The 21,316-nt window shown below is 35.1% G+C and overlaps 1 protein-coding gene across 1 annotated transcript in view; it reads left to right on the forward strand.

The window, feature by feature from the left end:
- LOC114878876 (protein TIS11) overlaps nt 1–13,754 on the forward strand; it is a 45,538-nt gene extending 31,784 nt beyond the window's left edge. The window contains exon 2 of the mRNA XM_029193146.2: nt 6,864–13,754. Coding sequence (XP_029048979.1) covers nt 6,864–8,021 — 1,158 coding nt within the window. The 3' untranslated portion in view covers nt 8,022–13,754. The remainder of the gene's footprint in view (nt 1–6,863) is intronic.
- Nucleotides 13,755–21,316: the final 7,562 nt, after the last annotated feature.

Below are 21,316 nucleotides of genomic sequence, written 5' to 3' on the forward strand. Positions count from 1 at the left end.
CTCAAAATTGTCATTAGCTTGGGGGAATTATAAGACTACCAAAAAACAGTGGCTTTATGGAAATTTTGTGCAGTGTATATTACTGTTCTCCAACAGTTTTATTACTGGTTGTTTTATAGTTTAGCAGAAAGAGGAAGAAAAGTTGAAGTAGATTAGACGTTTTCTTCTACTGTTTCTATCATTCTTGCCTCCAGCCTCATAGGTCAATTAATGTTACATAAAGTATATGTTCGAGTAAAGTATATTTCGAGTGTTGATTATAAACCTGTAATTATTGTCTTTTTAATGATGAAGATATAACATTTTTCTTTTCACGCGTCAGAATAGTGAGAAGTCATCTCCACGCGGCAATATATCAAGAGTCGTAAAAGTCTAGCGTCCAACTAGTCTAGTGTCGTAAAAGTTTCTGGATTATGATTTTACATTTTTTATACATCACATCAAAAACGAGAATTAGGGCTATCTCTTAGAGTCTTAGAGTAATATAATTCATTTAAATTCAAACAAACAAGAAGAATGCGCTATTTAAGATACGCATTTCAACAGGTTAAGCAGCTTGTTTGAGATATTTGACGTTTCTCATATTTGAGTTCTAAAAATATTTCGTAATTCTAATCTTTAATCAAGTTTGAACAAAGTTCATGCTAAATAAACACTGAAAGCAATAATTCATGTCAATAAGTTCCTTTTACTTGCAGAATCCTTAAATTTTAATATTTCAGTTGCATTAATGGAGAAGACTTATTAAGTCTATCATTATTATGATTGCTTATTATGTTTATTATTATTTATACATTATTGCTTATTAAGTCTATTAACGTTTTGTGCTTCATTTGTTATTTATAATGAACCGTCTAACTATCATATCTACGAGTTTTAAATTCGAAACAAATAATTTAAAAATTATTTTATTTTTTAATTATTTTAAGCGTCAGGCTTGAAAGAAAATAATATGTATTTTTAGAGAGGACAGGTTCAAATTCTGTATAAGTACTCTATTTGTAAAAAGTATGCAAACTATGTATAATTTCAAGTATAGTAATGGATACTGACCAAATAAATTTGAACCTTTCAAGAGTATTTCAATCAGAAGCTTTGGTTCGTACAATTGTGTAATTTAATATCTTTATGTATAGGGTTTATCCCTATCGATTCATTTCTAATGATTCCTTTTTTTAACTCTCAAACGGTTGACCATGGAGAGAGCCGTAATTTTATATTTCATATTATTTTTATTTTTTAAATTATATACTTCCTTTAAAAATTATTCGTCTAATATGTTGAAGGCATAAGCAAAAATATATTATTTTTTGAAAATTATTTTCATGAAAAAAAAAGATATATTTTCAGTACTATCTAATTAATAAGCTCGACGAGTTCCCTCTGTGTTTCTCGGATTGTAGTGAACAGCTAGGGTTCGTCTCTTATAAACAGCATATACAAATATACATATATGTTACAGTTAATGTATATGTACATCCACTAGTTAATGTATATTTCTACATGAATTTTTAGACAAAGTATCAATTAAATAGATAATGTATACATTAACAGAGAGGCATTAGTCAAAGCTTGAATGTGGTTTCGTATTTTTAATAACTGTTTTTCTTTTGATGTATTCTTGATAAACAGTTGTAAAACAGTTCTTTCATTTTACGTTAATTAATATTATAAAGATTAATTATACTTACATTAATCCAAAACAATTAAAACTATTATAAGATGCAGAATCATAGCATAGAAATGTAAGATTTTATAAAACGTACAAATGTAAGAATACTTTAACTAAATTTCAATAGAGAGTGTATACATTATCTAGTGAAGTTATTAATAAATTCATTATGCATTCATTAGTATGCATTTACTATATACATTAACTAAGTTAGCTCTTTAACTGTAACATACAGCGGGTTCCAAAATTATTCGCTCACCGTTTAAAACAGAATACCTCATTTAAAATTGGATCAAATGACTTAAGGTTTCTTGAGAAACTATACAAATTAATTTACTGAGATATGTGCTTTTGTTGTTTTAGAAAATTACAATTTGTTGAATCCGCGAGAAAAAATAGTGAAGGGTAATTTTTCAACATCTTTATGTGAACTTCTAATAAAAATCTAAAATATGTCTTTCGTAGATTCAAATAAGTTATGTGTATGCTGAAAATTTAATCGAGATCGGCCGATGCACTTAGAAGTTACAAGTAATTAAAATTTCCGAGAATCGCGATTTTTCATCTAAGAACATAACTAGTCACGTTCTTAGACGAAAAGTCTAAGATTCTCGGAAATTTTAATTACTTGTAACTTCCCAGTGCATTGACCGATCTCGATGAAATTTTCAGCATTCACATAACATACTTAAATTTACAAATGTCATATTTTAAATTTTCATTTCAGGCTCGGATAAAAAAATCAAAAAACTGTCTTACACTATTTTTTTCACGATTTCGACAAACTGTAATTTTTTAAAACAGCAAAAATATATATCTTAGTAAATTAATTTTTATAGCTTTTCAAAAAGCCTCAAGTCATTTGGTCCAATTTTAAACGGTGACCAAATAATTTTCTGACCCACTGTACATAACTTTTATACTGTAATTGAATTCATTCTTATTGAATACTATGCAGTCGCAGAGAGATACGCGCAGACGTTCACGTTTGTTGAAGTGCGATAAACAGGCATTGCACGTTGATGACTGCCGGATAACGAACACTCTCGTGACCGTGTGTCTTTCTTTGCATTAATATCTACAGTCAGCAGATTAATTACACGAACGAGACTGTCAGTGTACGTGTGGTAAATACACGTGTTCGTGGAAATTTCCAGTCGCATCTGAAGCGCGAAGCGATCTCTGGAAACGAGGATGATATCGTTACTCGATTTATAATTGATAGGTAACTTTCGGAAAGATCCACTTGGCTGAATAAAAAATGGGATTTGCGTGACGTGGGAGAAACTTTGACTTCGAAGTAAATTTAAATTTGTTAGAAAGGAGCTCTTCTTCTGATAAGATTCATGATTACTTGAAAATCTCTGTTGTCTCTACGCTGGTTTTTTGATTATTTTGTGAATCACGATCTCGACTACTTGCTTACAGACGATTTCAAATTTACACTTCTTACGAAACGTCACTGTTGATGTTAATGCCTCGGTTTACTAAGAAAAAGCATACAGTTGCAACATTCGATGATTCAATGATTGCCTTCTGTTCTTGTGAACATTTTTTAATACGATGAATTTGCAATACTGATGAAATAGATAACTCCAAGAAATGGTAAATGTAACTGTAACAACGTAGGTATTACAGAAAACGTAATTCGAATTTAAATATGTTTAATAATGAAAAGAATTAATACATATTCATTGTGTTGTAATTAACCCTCGGATAACGGACCATGAAGAGAGTCCCAATTTTAATTTGCCTTTGTACTTCATATTATTTTCATACATTTAACTTTAGGTTAATATCCTTGTATATGTTTAGGGTTCAGATAAATAGTTATTTAAATAATAATTGTTCCACTGTAGGAGAGAAAAGAAGGATATGGGGAAACTTCCGAAAGGCCCCACCACCCCAGGACAACCAAACTTTGCATTTATAGTAATTGAGGGACGAGAAATCGAATGAGACCATTTTCAGAACTGGCAAATAAACCGTTCTCGAGATATACAGGGTACTCTAAAAGTGCGGAAACCCCTTATTACCTCGATAAGAACGCATTTTCACGGGAAATGACTAACCTAACCTAGGTTAGGGTTAGGGTTAGGGTTAAGGTTAGGGTTAGGGTTAAGGTTAGGGTTAGTCATTTTGCGCGGAAATGCGTTCTTATCAAGATAATAGGGGGTTTCCGCACTTTTAGAATACCCTGTATATCTCGAGGACGGTTTATTTGCCAGTTCTGAAAATGGTCTCATTCGATTTCTCGTCCCTCAATTATTATAAATCCGAAATTTGGTTGTCCTGGGGTGATGGGGCCTTTCGGAAGTATACCCGCGATTGCGCAGCCCCACTACCTCACAGTCTGATTTTCAGGCCGAATATAAGTATATTTCATACAGAGTATTCGAAAAGTGATGGACCTTCCTATTATCTCGAAAGGAACGCACTTTTGCGCAAAATGACTAACCTAACCCTAACCCTAACCCTAAGAACGGTTTATTTGCCAGTTCTGAAAATGGTCTCGTTCGATTTCTCGTCCCTCAATTATTATAAATCCGAAGTTTGGTTGTCCTGGGGTGGTGAGGCCTTTCAGAAATATACCCAAGGATATGATATTCTCGCCAGTTTAATATGTATATTGATCGGTTTAAATAAACTTGTAAGTTAGTCAGGATTCACAAAATGTAATTTATTCACCGTATATTCGTCTAATCGTAAATCGCGGAACCACGCCGTATGAATCTATCTCTCGGTCTAACGTTTGAATTTACTTCGGACGCGTTACAAATACATACATAATATACATATTCTGATGGTGGGAAATAAGGAAAGTTCGGGAATGTTCCTGAACCTATCGATGACGCAGTTTTATGCTTACATCACGTTGATTTAATTTTATTTTTTTTCTTTGTGTGGATTATTTGCAATTTTGAGGCCCTTAGTTCTATACCTGGAATTGGTTCAGGATAAAAAAAACTTGATAAGGTAGAGCCTTTCTAAGTTGTTTTAATTAGCATTCGTTAATTAAAATTCCAATCAGTCTTTAATTTTAATTGATAATACGATTATTGCATAAGCAGTAAGGTGAGGGTCTATTATACCCCAGTAATTCCCCTTTCAAAGCCGAAAGGCGTGAAATAAAGTTATCTATCTATCTATACCTCAGTAATTTTTATTTGTCCAAAAATATAACAAAGTAATAACTACATCTTTTTTCTTTTTTTAATTGTAAACATTAGAACATTTCTATGAGGTCTATTACTATTATTGTTTAAGTTATAATAGTATAAGCTGCCTTTGAATAATGTTTAAAAATTGTTATAAAATATTTTATAAATAATTTGTTGGATTCCAAAGTACAAGAAATTCAGTTGTTCGCGAGATTTCATTTAAAAGTAATAAAACAGTAATATTTACTCGTGGATCAAAAGCACAATAGGACTTAAGAAAATGAAAGGAGCAAGGTTTCTCAGAAACTGATTTTAGAAAACACCAAAGGTGGAAGGTCCATTTTACGATTTAGAAAGGTTACCTCTTGCAGAGGTCTGTCTACCCGGATTTCTTTGCCTGCTCGAGGTCCCGTATGATTCGATTGTTTCAAAAGGATCCTCTCGTTCGGGTTGACCTATGATCGTAGGATCTCAGGTAGTTTCTCGTTCCACGAATTTTCACCTTTCCATTCAGCAAAACATACTTCGAGCTTTTGTCTCTTTTCGTATACCTGAACAGAACAGGCAATAATTTTAGACTGTAGCATCATCGATTTAGACCCCTGTCGATTTAAAAGCAATTAAGAATTGCTTCAGTGACGATGTTTTGCTGATTGTGAACCTTCAGGCAGGAAAGCAATTATGTCTGTGATTAAAGATTGATCTCATTGTTGTATCCATTGAAATATTTATAAACCGTATTTATATCTTATTTCACGTGGATTTGATTTTATTTTTTGTTAGAAATTCAGACTTCGATGAATATAAGGAAACTATTTATATTGAAAATTATAATCAATTTGTAATAAAGTGGAATCTGGGTCAATTGAGAGCCAAACTTACAAAATATATACAGGGATATTAGCCTAAAGCAAAACATATAATAATTTTTAAAGAAACAGTGTTAAATTTAAAAAATTAATATACATAATATGAAATGCAAAATTAAATTAAAATTCAGGTATTCTCCACGATCCTCAGTCTCAGAGTTAAAGTTTAGTACTTTATTTTGAAGAATTTCATTTACTTCATCAGTTATCAGTGACAGTAAGTGGCTATATAGATTCACTAAAAAAGATTTTTCTATCAAGAATGAAAAATAAAAGTACACATTTAAGGAATTTTGATTTACAGTTATCGTCGAAGAGAAACGTAATTTTACCTATTATTTATCTATTATTATATTATTTTCTGAAGATAAAAAATATTTGCAAAATTGTTTATTGTCAATATTTTAATGGATAGTCACACCGCACAACTAGGACTCCATTCGAATAAAGCAATTGTACACGTTTCCTGTGCTTCCGATTAGAGTCTACTAGAAAATAAATCATCGTTATCAGTCAAGGGTTTACATGCACACATCCGATTGCGTAATTCTCCCGACACTGTAATATCTCCGGGGAATTGAGTTTTCGGGTAAACGACGTATTATTCTCGTACGTTCGTCGGAATTACAGCAATCAGCTGTAATTTGCAATCAGCTCCGGCTTGTCTCGAAGAAAATGATGACACAGACGCAAACCTTAAATCTTCGGTTATTCCGCGTATTCTTCGTTCCGTTAAACATCTGATTGTGAGAAGGAGAATTATCTCCTCACTGCTTATTATTTATTCCAATGATACTCGATTCTAAGAAGCGTTATTTGATCGATGATTCAGTATTTATAGTTGTCGTTACTTATACAGTAGACTCTCGTTATATCAGCATGCTAACTATTTATCTTTCGCATAAGTTTTCAAGCACGATAATGCTCTTTTCCTTTAAATATAAATAAGAGTTTGGAAATTTGAAAAATTTTCCATCCTTACAGCGCCGTCCGCGGCGATATAACGAGGGTCTATTGTATGTTAGCTTGTCTGTTCTTACATAGAATCTTTATTAGTAATATGTTCTCGTTTCTTGAGATAGTTAGTGATTATTTTTCGTAATTAGCAGGATGATATTTGCAGAATGGTAGCTATAAAGATATGTTTTATTTCTGTTACAGAACGCAGCCTCCGCGAAAGCGAAGGAGCCCACCTCGACGTCAGCGACAAGCAGCCCGGGAAACGGCTCGGCCGGTAACAATGGCGGACACGCGCCCCTTCGTCGCAGCTACACTTCCCTGGTAACCAGTCTGATCGAGCAGCATCGTAAACTAGATCGTAGCGCGAGTGAACCAACGTCTCGCTATAAAACCGAGCTGTGCAGGCCATTCGAGGAAAGCGGTACCTGCAAATATGGCGATAAGTGCCAGTTCGCTCACGGCTACAGCGAACTGCGCAATCTTGCCCGTCATCCGAAATACAAGACCGAACTGTGCCGCACCTTCCACACGATCGGCTTCTGCCCGTACGGGCCACGCTGCCATTTTATCCACAATTTCGAGGAGGCGCGAATTCATAACCAAAAGGTTAGCGCGCAACTGGGATCCACGCAGCCGAACATAATGGGTCTGAACCCTCTGTTGAGCGCAGCGGCAGCAGCGGCAGCGGCCGCGGCCGCAGGTGGAAACGGCTGCAACAATTCCACCGTTAACTCCACCGCCAACAGTGTCACCCTGCTCGAACAGATCGCGGCCTTTCCGCAAGTGGCAGCCGCCGCGGCAGCAGCGACGCCGAACCTCATGAGAACTAACTCGTTGAGCCTGTGCAACAGCACAAATGCCTACAACCCGCCGCCATTGCTTAGAACGAACTCGTTGAGCTTGACTACCAGTCAGCACCACCACCACCACCATCACCACCACCATCATCACCAGACTGGTTCCACGACTGTCAGCTCGGTTATCGGCGCGACCAGACCGAAGCCGTTGAATCTCAGCCCGACCTTTTCTCTCGGCAGCACCGGAGACTCGATCTCGCCATCATCGAGCCTCAGTCAATCGCCGACCAACTCGTTGGCCAGCTTCTTCAGCGACGACTGCAGCCAACAACCGTCCGTGACTAGTCTACCCACCACACCGTTCAGCTTCGGTCAGGATTTCGGGCTTCTCGCGACGAGGCAGAGCCCCAGCCCACGGACCAACAACGTTTGCAGTCCACTCGGCTCGGACGAGCTCGCGCCGAGGACGCCGTCCCCGTTGTCGCCGAACGCCGAGTCCAGATTGCCCGTCTTCAACAGGATCAGCAGCACTCTCTGCGACTTCGACAACCTGAAGATCTAAAGGACAGCGCCTACCTGTCGTCCTTCGATCCTCTTGGTATATTATTTTTTTTTTCTCTTCTCAACTTCTTACGGTTGACGCAAGGACTTTCGAAGGACACAGAGGTCGAACAGCGTCGAACCCCCCCGAGACGCTGAATTTTTTTATCTTCCGTAAAGACAAGAGAATGTAAGGGAGAGGGGACGGACTCTCCCACCGACTTGAAGAAAACGTTTCATTTTTTTTCTTTTTTTTTTTTTTTTAACACTTGAGCTGCATTTCTCGCGCGAGACGGATTTTCCTCTCCGTCGTTACTCGGCTTCTTATTTAAGCATTTCTTTTCTCTTCGTAGTGCACTTTAGACACCTTACTTTCGTTCTACAAACGATCGGTCTCTTCCTTTTTATTATATTATAATCGTCATGATTATATTATATATTATTATATTATTATTATATATTATCGCTATAATTAATTATTATTATTGACATTATCAGTTAAATCACTATCGATACTGAATACCGTCGTTATTTTTAAACTACATCAGTAGACGTCAGTCACTTTCAGACTTTCGACTACCAGGGCCGTTTTCTTCTCTTTTTTTTTTCTTTACTTTAGATTTACGCTCGTTTTAATGGTAAGGTCGAGATCGTATCATCCCGGATGTCTCGACCCGTTCGTGAGAATCGTTCGGATGGTTTAGACGCTATAGGAGGAGAGTTAAGAAGGAAAAGAAGGATGCAAGGATAATTGTAAAGCGATCGAGGAAACAAAGAGCACGGAAGCCGATCGATCGAGAGGGAACGAGTCCAAGTTTCTTCCGAATTGTAACTTTCCTCCAGCGAGGTTGTTCTTTGATCTCTCTTGGGCTCAGACCGGGTTTCCTCTCGTTCCTTCGTCCCTTCCTCTCTAACTCTTTCGCGTTTAACTCTCCTCCGTTCGTGGTCGTTCGCGAACGATTCTCGCGAGAACGAGACGTTGCTCGATCCGGGGCAGGTGAAACGTTGCAATATTCTAAAAAACATTTATACGTTACGTTTCTTCTTCTACTGAGAAGGGAGGGGAAAGTTGTCTTGAGAGTGAAAGGGAGGCGAGAACAAGACGCGCGCGCGCAAGGGAGAGCGAAAGAGAGAGAGAGCGAGAGAGGGGTAAGACGGTTGAGAGAGAATGATAGAGATGAAGAGACGCGTAGTGTCGGTATTGGGGCGGTGAGGAAGCGCGCGAAACAGATCAACAATCAAAGATCATGCTATGCAAATTAAGTTGCTTAAGAACTCCGATTGTCTTCCAATGTTAGTAAGTGTACGTGTGTGTGTGCGTGTGCCTGGATGTTCCGATTGTCGGTGTTTACTCGTGTCAACGTGTTACACGAGTAAAAGAGAGAGCGACGGTGAGAGCAAGCAACGTGGCAATGAGCAAAAGGGAGATAATGAGAGAAAGTGGTGCGTTTGTGAGCGAGTGTACCATTACGCATGGGAAACGAACGTGCCTGCGAGTAAATGAAAGTGTGCGTGCTCGTTTAAGCATAGGTTACATTCAAGTTTAGATATTTAACGGGCGAGGAATCGTCAGGGCTTTAAAATAACAATAACACGTTTCGAAGACATCTGAACCGGTCAACTTTCCTCGATTTTTTAAGAAACAACATTATACGTAATCTTTAGAGCGGTGTTTATCAATCGATGACGTAGCTTGTTAGGAAATTTTGGTTTTTCGACACGGTTTTTTTTTTTTACGACTTTCCTTTCTTTTATCGCCTTTTATTGGGAATTTTAAAGGAAAGGAATTGGTAGAGAGGGAGGACGTTTGTTTTTAGTAGTTTTCAAATCGAATAGGTTTAAGTCCGTAAAGCCAATATTTCCCACGTGAACTTCTACCAAAAAGAAATCTATGGTTTTGATTATTTCAATCAGAAACCGGAATAATTTTACATTAAAGGATAACACTGATATGGCTTCCTCGCGATGCCTTAAAAGCGTGCCTCGATTATGGCGTGAACGAGGAATACGTGTGGCTGATAAATGAGAGATTGTGAAAATAAGAGAGAAAGTGAGAGCGAATGGGATATCATCAATTTCGTGGTATATATATATATACATTGTTCTTTCCCATAAAAAAATGTGATATGTAACTATTGCAATAGAAATATTAACTATTATTAAAAGAAAAAAATATTCTATTATAGAGAGAGAGAGAGAGTGAGGGAGAGAAAGAGAATCACATCGGGCGAAAGTAAGAGTGAAGAAGAGAAAACGAGGCGGCGTTATTAAGAGAAAAGTGCTTCCATCTCGCGGGTCAAAATTTATTTTTCAAATCGACTTAATGGTGCGATTACAAGAAACGAAAGGATAAATATTATTTTTATCAAATTTTCAAAATTATTCGTATGTTCGAGGATTCGTTTTCACCGCGCGCCGCCTCTACGTGAAGATATTTTTGAAAGAGAGAAAAATTAAATACAAAACAAAAAAGAAAGTGCCTAAATGACGTGTTTTCGAAAATCGAATACATTTTGTACATATGCACACCACACACTTCTTATACTAAACAAAAAATGTTTTCGTTTAATTTATACTTGAAAGCAAATGTTATTATAGATTTAGTTTATTAATATTAATATTATTATATTATTAATATAATTATTTTTATTATCAATTATTATTATATTATTATTATTATTTTATTATTATATTCTCAACACTATTCGTCTCCATTGCGTAGAGAAGTAGACCCTCCGCTACTTCGACGAACAGCACCGCATATTCATTTAATATTATCTCCATTATTATTTATCTGGCTAATCGTTCCCTTTTTTTGTTCTTTTTTTTGTGTTTCTTCTTTCTGCTCGTAACGATGCAATCAATTGTCAGTGTCCATTCAGTCGACGATCGTGAAAACTCCGAGCTAAAGTCAATTAATTCTGTGTCTTAACTAATATGTATATTGCTGCCATCTTTAACGGCTCTACATATACATTATATTATCCCTATTATTATTAATATTATTACTACTTGCTATTACTACTACTACTGTTGCTATTCCGCTACTATTACTACTACCACTGCTACTACTATTACCACTGCTGCTACCACTGTTTACTACCACACTAATGCTATCCCTAGCATTTCCGCTAATCGTCATCACCATCGTTGTCATCGATCATATCGCTATTATTATCGTGATTTCGAAAAAGAGCAAAGCTTCCTCTCCTCCCTCCGCATTGGAAAAGAAGCTCGGTTTACTAGAAACCGTGGTTTTCGGTGGAAAGGGCCAATCGGAGCGGGACGGTGTTTTCGCATAGCTGACCATGGGGCAAGTAAAAGAACGCGTTTACCGACTGCAGAGAGTGAAAGTCTCCGAGAGGAGTTTCTTCGCTCGTCAGAGACAAAATGATGCGTGGGCAATGGCGTCGGTGCGGAGCGACGGGAGGGGAGGGGGTTGGCCGATGCGCGTTCTCCAAAACGAAGCCAACGCAGAAACGGTGTGGTGCTGGCTGGCTCTCGCGAGCCGAAGTGAAACTGACTTCTGGTCGGGTCGCGAGAGCAGCCGACTACCCACTCGCGCAAGACGATGAAAGAAGTAGCGATGGCACGCCTTTTCGAAAGCGTCCTCCGATGCTACCACGAGGTCCCCTCGTTACGCTTGCTGCTCTTACGTGTTATCTTTCCGCATCCTCGAGTCCCATGGAGTGTATCCCTTTTTCCCGCGGTCGAACAGGGCTAACCAGTTTCAGAAAGGTTTCTTGGCTTTCATGGTGTACGTGTTCTTATTGGAAATTTTCCATTTCTTCTTGTACGTTTCTTTCCCTTTTTTTTTTAACGTAGCAATTATGAAGGGTTCGGAGGAAAGCACTCCCAGACCTAGAGATTCTAGTAGTATGGCACATATAATTTATTTAAGGATCAAGAAGTTTTACTTTCTTTCGGTGCATTTGGTAGTAGTATCTTTTTTTTTTTGTTCTTGGTCTGTGCGTTTCCACAGTTTATGCTCGGTAGAATAATTTTATTTATACCCGTCGCACGCTTCTTTCGCTTCTCTGGAATATTTACATTTTTTTTATATATGTATGAGAAACATAATTTATATTGAGTCGAAGCGAGCGAGTGAGAGAGAGAGAGTGTGTTTTAGTTAATTAGTGCAATTAATATTATTACGTATTTATTCGAATCATTTTAAGAGGACAGATTTTTATAACGCCAAAAGCTTGTACGTTTCTTAGTTCCCCCCCGCCCCCGTTTATTTTTCTCTGGTCCAGCAAAGAAGCGTGTGGAGTTATCGAACAGAGTCGATCGAAAGTCAAGAAATCTTCCGGATAAAAACACGGTCCCCGAGTCTTTTGTTCGCGACAATGGTACACTTGTCATCTGGTTCGCGTTCGAAAAGAACGCAACCCCCCTGACGGAAATACGCTGGGGGGGGGGACCTCGGTCGCAGCACCGAACGACGCAAATTTCGTACCCTCCTGTTATAGACTTGACAACTTATACATATTAATATAATATTAATAATAAATAATATACTTTACGTTACGTCTCTTTTTTAATTTAATATATTTATTTTTTCAATCAAGTATTTATATATTTATACAATATTTTATACAACGTTCTTCACAGATACACACGCTATATAAATATGTAACACACACGCGTTACGACGATAATTGTAATGTGACAGGTCGATCTCTTGGCTCTCAGAGGAAACCGATTATTACACTCACCATCCTTCTACATACATAATATTATTTTTCTTTCTTTATTATCCCTTTCTTTTTTCTTTTTTTTTTTTTGTTCGTCCTTGGTATTCTCTTCCATTTCTCCGAAACCACAGCCTACCGAATGTATTTCTCTCCCCCTTTTCTTGTCCAATGGAAAAACCGGTCCATCCGGCTGTCCGTGGTGTGTGTTCCCAACTGGACGAAAGTGTGTATACTTAATTTCTCCTTGTGATACGCGACCGTCGTCGACAGTCGCTCGAGAAATATTTGCGCGGGAGATGTATTATCGTTTCACGAGACAGGGGGAGGAATAGAATGAGTGTGCGAGCGATAGAGAAAGCGTGATACGTACTAAGAACGAAATAATTAATTTGAGAGCCAATTGATAGGCTGACGGAAGTCGTTCGAACCGGACACGTGCGTCCAGCTCGAGAGTGGTCGTGAAATCTCCATTTCGTTCGTCGCATTCGTCAGCGCTCAATGGCGCGCCGTTCAACATCGTTCTCAATGATTTTCCGGCTAACAGTTACCGATTCTTTCTTATCGAATTTTAACCAAATCAATTTTTAACGAACGATGCCGAAGATTTCACGAACCGCGAACGAATGGTTCGAACGACTTCGGTCGAATCCATAATGGGACCACAAAGGTGATAAATGCATAGAGTTTCGTTAATTAGAAGAATGGCGAACCTTCAGAAAAAAAAAAAATTGATGTGCGTCGAGCGAGGAGTGGATTTCGTTCGATCGCGAGCGAGAAATTGATTGAATTTTTCTTGGAATTTTCATTCGATGAAAAATTGCAAAAATTTGCAAATGCGACTGATTTTATTTACGCTCGTTCTGTTTTTTGTTTTGATGCCTTTCACTCGCGGTGTCGAGCGGATTTTTTTCATTCCTCGCGGCGACCTTTTTGTTTCATTTAACGAAAGAACACATATACACGCAAGTCTCATGTACCACGAACGAAAAAAATTGTAGTTTGATAAGTATTGCCAACAATACACTATCTATTTAATACATTTCATTATTACAAAATAATGAGTTTGTTCGAGTGATTTCGTTCCTACCCTTAACCCCCATTTCTGTCTTCCTTTCATGATGCTTCAATATTAGATTAAGTTACTATTCTAAGCTGTTATGGATAAACATAAATAGATTTTTTATTTTTCTTTTTTACTGAATACAATTATTTGACAATAAAATGGAGTTTTTTTGTATCTTTTTTAATGTACAATTATCTGAGGAAGGTTGTAAATTGTTTTTGTAGAAAATGTATTTCTAAAGAAAAATTAAAAGAATTAATGATAAATAATCTAATTATAATTTTATTACTATCTACCAATGACATTTAAAAGTTAATCGAGACCCTAAATAACATAAATTCATATTTCTTACAAATGTAATTTTGTAATAATAATAATAATAAGGTCTTAATAGACATACAGAAACATTTAAATTCATATAAAAAATATTGATATTAATGAAAATAACTGGTGAAGTAAAGTTTTACATAGTCCAGTTATTCTAATTATTGAATAAAAAACGTAATCATTATAAACATGCAAATGGATAAACTATATAGCCTTTATAAATTAAAAATATCCTGTATAAGAAAATTAAACAAGCATTTAATTGTCATTTGTTTAAATATTTTGTTGTTCCTCAAAAACCAGCCCACCAGTTTCGGGTTAACTTATGAGGTTCAGGATAAATTGGATAAACACGACAGTAAGTAAAAAATTGACACACATAAAAGCCTGCGATATATAAATTAATTAAGGGCAAAAATGTTCAAATGTGAAAATGTTTGCATGATAAAGCAAAAAGTATTTTATATCCAATACTGTAAATAAAATGAAATACAAAATTAAAAAGAATCTATTTTGATCAATTCTACTTACTTTTATCAATTAAAAAAAAAGTCAAAGTAATGAATTCCAATTTCTTTGACACCCAAATCACAATCCCTTCAGTACATCTAATTCTGCTGTATTACATTTGTACTTTAAACTATCTACTCCAGTTTTCAAAGCAATAAATGCCTCGAAATGAGTTGGTACGTTTTCAAAACTGCTGTCACTGATTGTTTTATTTACTTTTTGGCTATTACCTTGCAATATAACATTTTCAGATGAATGTGTTTTATTATTATAATTTTAATTCAATCAGAAGTTATTTTTTATTCTACTGAACAAAAAAAGATGCAATTTGTATATCAGGATAGTATTTAAAATTCAATTTTTTAAATATTTCTTGTACTCTCTACTGAAAAACAAGCCTGGTTAAAATTTTATTAAATTGCGTTTCAGATGTTGTTACCTGCCTATTGATGTTCAAATATTAACATAGATATTTTCGGTTATTAATATTTTGAGTCAAAAAAACAAACATTAGTTACTGCTACGGACATTATTAGCAAAATAAATTTTTATAAATATGAATTAGATATACTTAACAGTTGCTGATTCCAATGTTATATATTTTAATGTTGAATAATTGTGTTTAAGAATCATAACACGTTGGAAAGAAAGCTGCATTCTTTTTCTTAAAGAAAACAAAATTCAGTGGCTGGTGGCAACCCTCAATAATTAATTGAAAAAAATATCTTGTTACTTTACTGATATGGGTGAACACATTGACAGGGTGTTCCGTGAAAAAGTTTTAAAAAGTTCTCTTTTGATTAAATAAGCATCATCGTAGTGAATATATATATAGAATATTCTAACATAAAATATTCTCTTAAACTGTTGTTCGGAACTTGGATATGTATATTCGAATTGCATGCCGGTAGAGGTGTGCGAGTACTCGTAATTTACAAGCCGAGCTGAACTCGCTTCGATTGTTCGAGCCGAGTCGATCGCTTGAATTTGCCGAGCTACTCGAAAAAATCGAACTACTCGAATATTCGAGCCCTTGTGAAACTTCGATTTACGAGGGCTCGAATATTCGAGTAGTTCGTCGATTTCGAGTAGCTCGGCAAATTCAAGCGATCGACTCGGCTCGACCGACCGATCATTGTTGGACTCGAAATTCGAGTACTCGCACACCTCTACATGCCGGGCGAGCGTTAGCGAGAACACTGCATCACCTCGCCGCCACCTCGCGGTCCCCGGCCCGGCTTCCAGGCGTCCGGAGAGACGAAACCTTCCTTTCGACTCGGCTCGACCGACCGATCATTGTTCGACTCGAATAAATGGAGTACTCGCACACCTCTACATACCGGGCGAGCGTTAGCGAGAACACTGCATCACCTCGCCGCCACCTCGCGGTCCCCGGCCCGGTTTCCAGGCGTCCGGGGAAACGAGACCTTCCTTTCGACTCAACGCCCACATATATGCCATTGACATTCAATAACTCCTCACCTCCGGAACCCGAAATTCGGGAAATTATCGAGCGCTTACTGTACAGAACAAAATTCATTGGTCAAATTGAGAGAACTAAAACAATAAACAAGGCGGGCGGGATTATTAAGGCTTCGGACAATTTGATGGTTAAAAGATTGTCTTTAAGAGCTAACGATAAGAGTCAAGGAGACTGGAAAGCTCCACCTGTGAGGGTCTTCCAGGTAGGCAACTACCAAAGGGTAAACCGGAAATATCACCAAGAGGTCTGGTTCAGGTTCTACAGTAGGGGTCAACGTGTTTCGTCGTCACAAATGATCAGGTGTTCATCCAATCAGTTGATGGATCATTTGGTGAGTCAGGAATAATAAAGGTGGAAAATCATGCAGGCAGACTTGAATATTTTAATAATAACTGGATACAGCGTTACCAAATATGATAATGTACTAATGTATTCTCTATTTTTGATTGAAATGATTACATAATTTACATAAGTTACATAATTTATTGTGAAGAGCAATTTTTGTCTTGTTATTTTGCACATAACTCTTCTATGATATTTATAAAAACTAACACTATATCTATAATACTTATGATTATTTATCTTTTGACAAGAGTAATTAAAAAATACAGATAATACCAAGAAATCTGATTTCGATACAGTCTCAGATAAAGAAATTACATAATATACCGGACTGAGTGTAATAATGTTTTATTAATCAGAGTTGGTTCAATGAACTATAACATAAATCCAAGGATATGGCTATTTACATTACATAGACTCGAATACACGAATGGTTAAGAGAAATAAGAAACAATCTTCAGAAGATTTGATGTGTATTGTTATTGAAGCTTTAAGAAATATTTACAATAATTATAGTGAAATTTATTTTATGTCTGAAATCGAGCCATTGGCGTAGCTCGATAAGGGTGAATGTGGGTCTACCCCGTACCCCGTCCGAAGGTTAAAAAATTCTAAACTTTAAAAATTCTAAGATTCCAAAACCCTGGAAATCCAAAATTCTAAGGTTCCAAAACTGTAAAATTACAAAATTTCAAAATTCTAAGATTTCAAAACTCCAAAACTTTAATATTTCAAAACTAGAATTCTAAAATTCTAAAGTTCTAAAATCCTAAAATTCTAAAGTTCTAAAATCTTAAAATTCTAAAATTTTATGGTTCCAAATTCTGAAATTCTATGATTTTAAAATTCCTTCATAAAATTTTACAGAATGCAAGATATTAAACATTCGACACTGTTAATCAAGCTGAAGAAGATGGCCCACCGCAGAAAAAATTTCTGATTACGCCAATGCAGCCAACCCCATGCTGGTCACGTCGCTTCTTTCGAAACCAGTTATATCATTTCAATCTTCCTTAGATTTATTAGGGCGTACCAGAAGAGTCAGTGGATATAATAGCATTCTTATCAGAAGTCACTTTAAAATAGTATAATGGTTGCCTGAAGGAGTGGACCATGTTCGCAAGAACGAGAGACTATAATATATTTCAACTAAATAACATGATCAGTAATAGAGTTTTAAATCAAATAATTATGAAAGGAGTGAGTTGTAGAGCTCCAAATTTTGCTAGAGGTACCTACTACCTATATTACTAATGTCATTCAGTAATATTTCAAGAGATTTTATAATATCCAGTTCCTTAAGAGAATATTTAGTTTCTACCAAACTTAAGTATCTCAATAAATAGGATACTAAGGCTACTTTAAAATTTATTCAAGAGCTTTAATTCTATCATAAATACAAGGGTCAGCATTAAGGTACCTAGGTAAGGGACCGATCCCTTCACCATTGTAAGATCTTAAGATTCTAAGGTTTTAACATTCTAAAATTCTAATATTTTCAAATCCTAATATTCTAATATTCGAATATTTCAAAATTCTAATATTTAAAACTTTTGACATTTTAAAATTCAAAAATTTTGATATTCTAAGGTTTAAAAACTTTGACATTCTAAGAGTTGTTCATGAAATAAAGTTTTAATCCTCAGACGATGGACCATGAAAAGAGCCCCAATTTTAATTTTTCGTGATTCATATTATTTTCATTGTTTAAACTGTACACTGCTCCCTTAAAAATTACTCTTCAAATATAAAAAACTTTTCTGTTTAAAAATTATACATTTGACATTAGGTTAATATCCTTGTGTATGTCTTGTAAGTTTGAGTCATAATCGACCCAGGCTTTGTCGTTCAAAGGTTAAAAGAGGAAACAAAATTTCTTGAAACATAAAATAAAATTATTTTATTTGCTAAAATTTCGCTCTCCATTTAAAATATTCTTTTTCTCAAGGCTTAGTTATCTCTCATCATTTCTATATAACATGAAAAAAATGTTACTGTATTTAGAAATCTCTACGCGCAATCAGTACATTTCCGTTCAAAGTATTTACATACATATGTAGGTATCTCAGTCGGTTTACTTAAGAGGAAATTTGCACTTCCCTAGTTAAGAAACTTTTTAGTATAATGACGTCCTGTCAGGCACATTTCAAAAGCAATATACCCTGTAATACTTTATTGTTTTTATCGTCTCGATTTTGCGTAATGAAAATTTAATAGAGCAATTCGTTTGATTGACGAGACGATACTAAAGCAGTAGTTAAAATTGACTACTTTTTTATTAAAACTTTTTTTTGCAAATAATTAAATGAAGAGTCATACATTTTTATGGTATTGTAAAAGGTTTGTAAGATCAGAACACTTCTTTTTTTTTAATTAAGTGTTTGATGCAATGAATATTGACGTAACTAAGTTTGTCTTTTTTGTGGTGGGTCAAATTCAAGCCATGTCAAGTGCTTAATATCCTGCATTTTGCAGGATTTTACAAGAGAATCTTAAAATTTTCAAATATTATAATATTAAAGTTTGAGAACTTAAGAGTTTTACAATTTCGCAATTTTAGAATTTTAGAATTTTAGAATTTTAGAATTTTAGAATTTTAGAATTTTAGAATTTTAGAATTTTAGAATTTTAGAATTTTAGAATTTTAGAATTTTAGAATTTTAGAATTTTAGTTTAATAGATCTTAGAATCTAAAAATTTTGGAATTTTGAAGTATTAGATCTGAAACCTTAAAATTTTAGAATTTTTGAATATTAGATCTTGAACCTTAGAATTTTGGAATTTGTGAATATTAAACCTTAGTTTAATGTTTGTTAATATTAAATCATAGAATCTCATAATTTTGAAATTTTTGAATTTCAGAACTTTAAAATCTTAGAATAGTTAAGGAGTAAACCACATTTTTGAGTGGTCCTGGCCCATCCTGGCCACTACTTAGTTACGCCACTGGCAATGAAGTGAATGTTAAAATGAATTTTTCATTAATTTTCATTAAGAGCAGAACAGTTTTATGTGGTTTTTAAATTATTATTCGAGAAAAATATTTTGCTGCGTCGTCAAGAGAAATAGTTTCAAAGTCCGTTTTTTCTTACTACAGTCAATTGCACAAACATGATGTAGTTTATTGAACCAACTCTGGTTAATAAAACGTTATTACACTCAATCAGATATATTTTACTGCCGACAGTGTAATTGTACGTGCACTTTAGTCGTAAATATAACGGTAGATCACGTTTTCGCAACGTGTGTTTGTACATGTCAGCGTCAAATAATGAAATAAATGCAAGAGTAACAAATGGAATGAATGATTAGCGGAACGATTGGGTACTAAAAGTTCGCATCTGATGAGGTGGATAAATTTTTAGTAGTAGCCTGTTAAATAAACATTTTTATCTGGCAATAATTGATCTAATGCTTTTATACTACTAAAATTGTTATAAGAATTAAGAAAAATTAAACCATTTAATATTAACTCTATACAGTAGATTCCCGTTATATCGCCCCGGACGGCGCTGTAGGAGCAGAAAATTTATTAGGCCGGATCCACACTGTCGTTCGGCTCACGGTCTGCTCTTGGTCCACTAAAATATAATACAATGTAAATGTATGAACATATTCATACTAACGCTTCAGTTCTGATCCCGATCAATCGCGAAGAATAATTTCCTGGAGCGTAATTGGACTTGTTGCGACCTGTTCCAACAATATGAATAGTCTTTTGTTCGAACGTCGCGACGTCATCGATCATTTTTACAACTAACTCGCAGTGCAAAGAAAGTCTGTGCCATATAAAATTTAATAATTCATAAATTTTTCTTCATCTTTCATTAGATATCGATACAGCGTACAGTGGGTCATAAAATTATTCGCTCACCGTTTAAAACAGAATATCTCATTTAAAATTGGACCAAATGACTTGAGGCTTTTTGAGAAGCTATACAAATTAATTTACTGAGATATGCGCTTGTGTTATTTTAGAAAATTACAATTTGTTGAATCCGCCAGAAAATTATTCGATCACCGTTTAAAACGAATACCTCGTTTAAAATTGGACCAAATGACTTGAGGCTTTTTGAGAAGCTATACAAATTAATTTACTGAGATATGTGCTTTTGCTGTTTTAAAAAATTACAGTTTGTCGAAATCATGAAGAAAATAGTGAAAGACAGTTTTTTGACTTTTTTATCTGAGCCTGAAATGAAAATTTAAAATATGACATTTGTAAATTTAAGCTTGTTATGCGTATGCTGAAAATTTCATCGAGATCGGTCAATGCACTTAGAAGTTAAAAGTAATTAAAGTTTCCGAAAATCCCGACTTTTCATCTAACACTAGTCACATTCTTATTGTTAGATGAAAAGTCGCGAATCAACCAGATATTCTTATTCCTATACGAAAGGAAACGAAGATAAAAAGAAATAAAAATATTTTTACATATAAAAATTCATTTCTGTGAAATTACACATTTGCAGTAACAATAAGTCATTCAGTTATATAACCCTGCTTAGTCATTCAATTAATATTCTGGATTTAAAGATGATTCATATTACAAATTATATATACATGTATACATTCAATAAACCTGTCCAAATATGATTTTGAGTTGGGCACATCACTGTAGTATCAAATAAAATTTCATTTTTATCTACAAATGATTTTTAATTTCTTTTCTTCATTTTTAATATTGGTTTTTTTTCTTGTTAGTGTACTGTTTGACTAGTTCTAATATTCATTGTCTGTTGTTAGCATTCACGTGTGTTTTTTGACAAGTTACATTACCTTGAAACTTGTTTCTACTTAATATCCTTCGTACAATTTGAATATCTTAACACTAAACTTACCATGCGCGATCGAATGACCGTTTCTACTACATACATATATTTATGTGGAACATG

The sequence above is a fragment of the Osmia bicornis genome, chromosome 14 (genome assembly GCF_907164935.1).
Source record: "Osmia bicornis bicornis chromosome 14, iOsmBic2.1, whole genome shotgun sequence".
Classification (NCBI taxonomy): domain Eukaryota; kingdom Metazoa; phylum Arthropoda; class Insecta; order Hymenoptera; family Megachilidae; genus Osmia; species Osmia bicornis.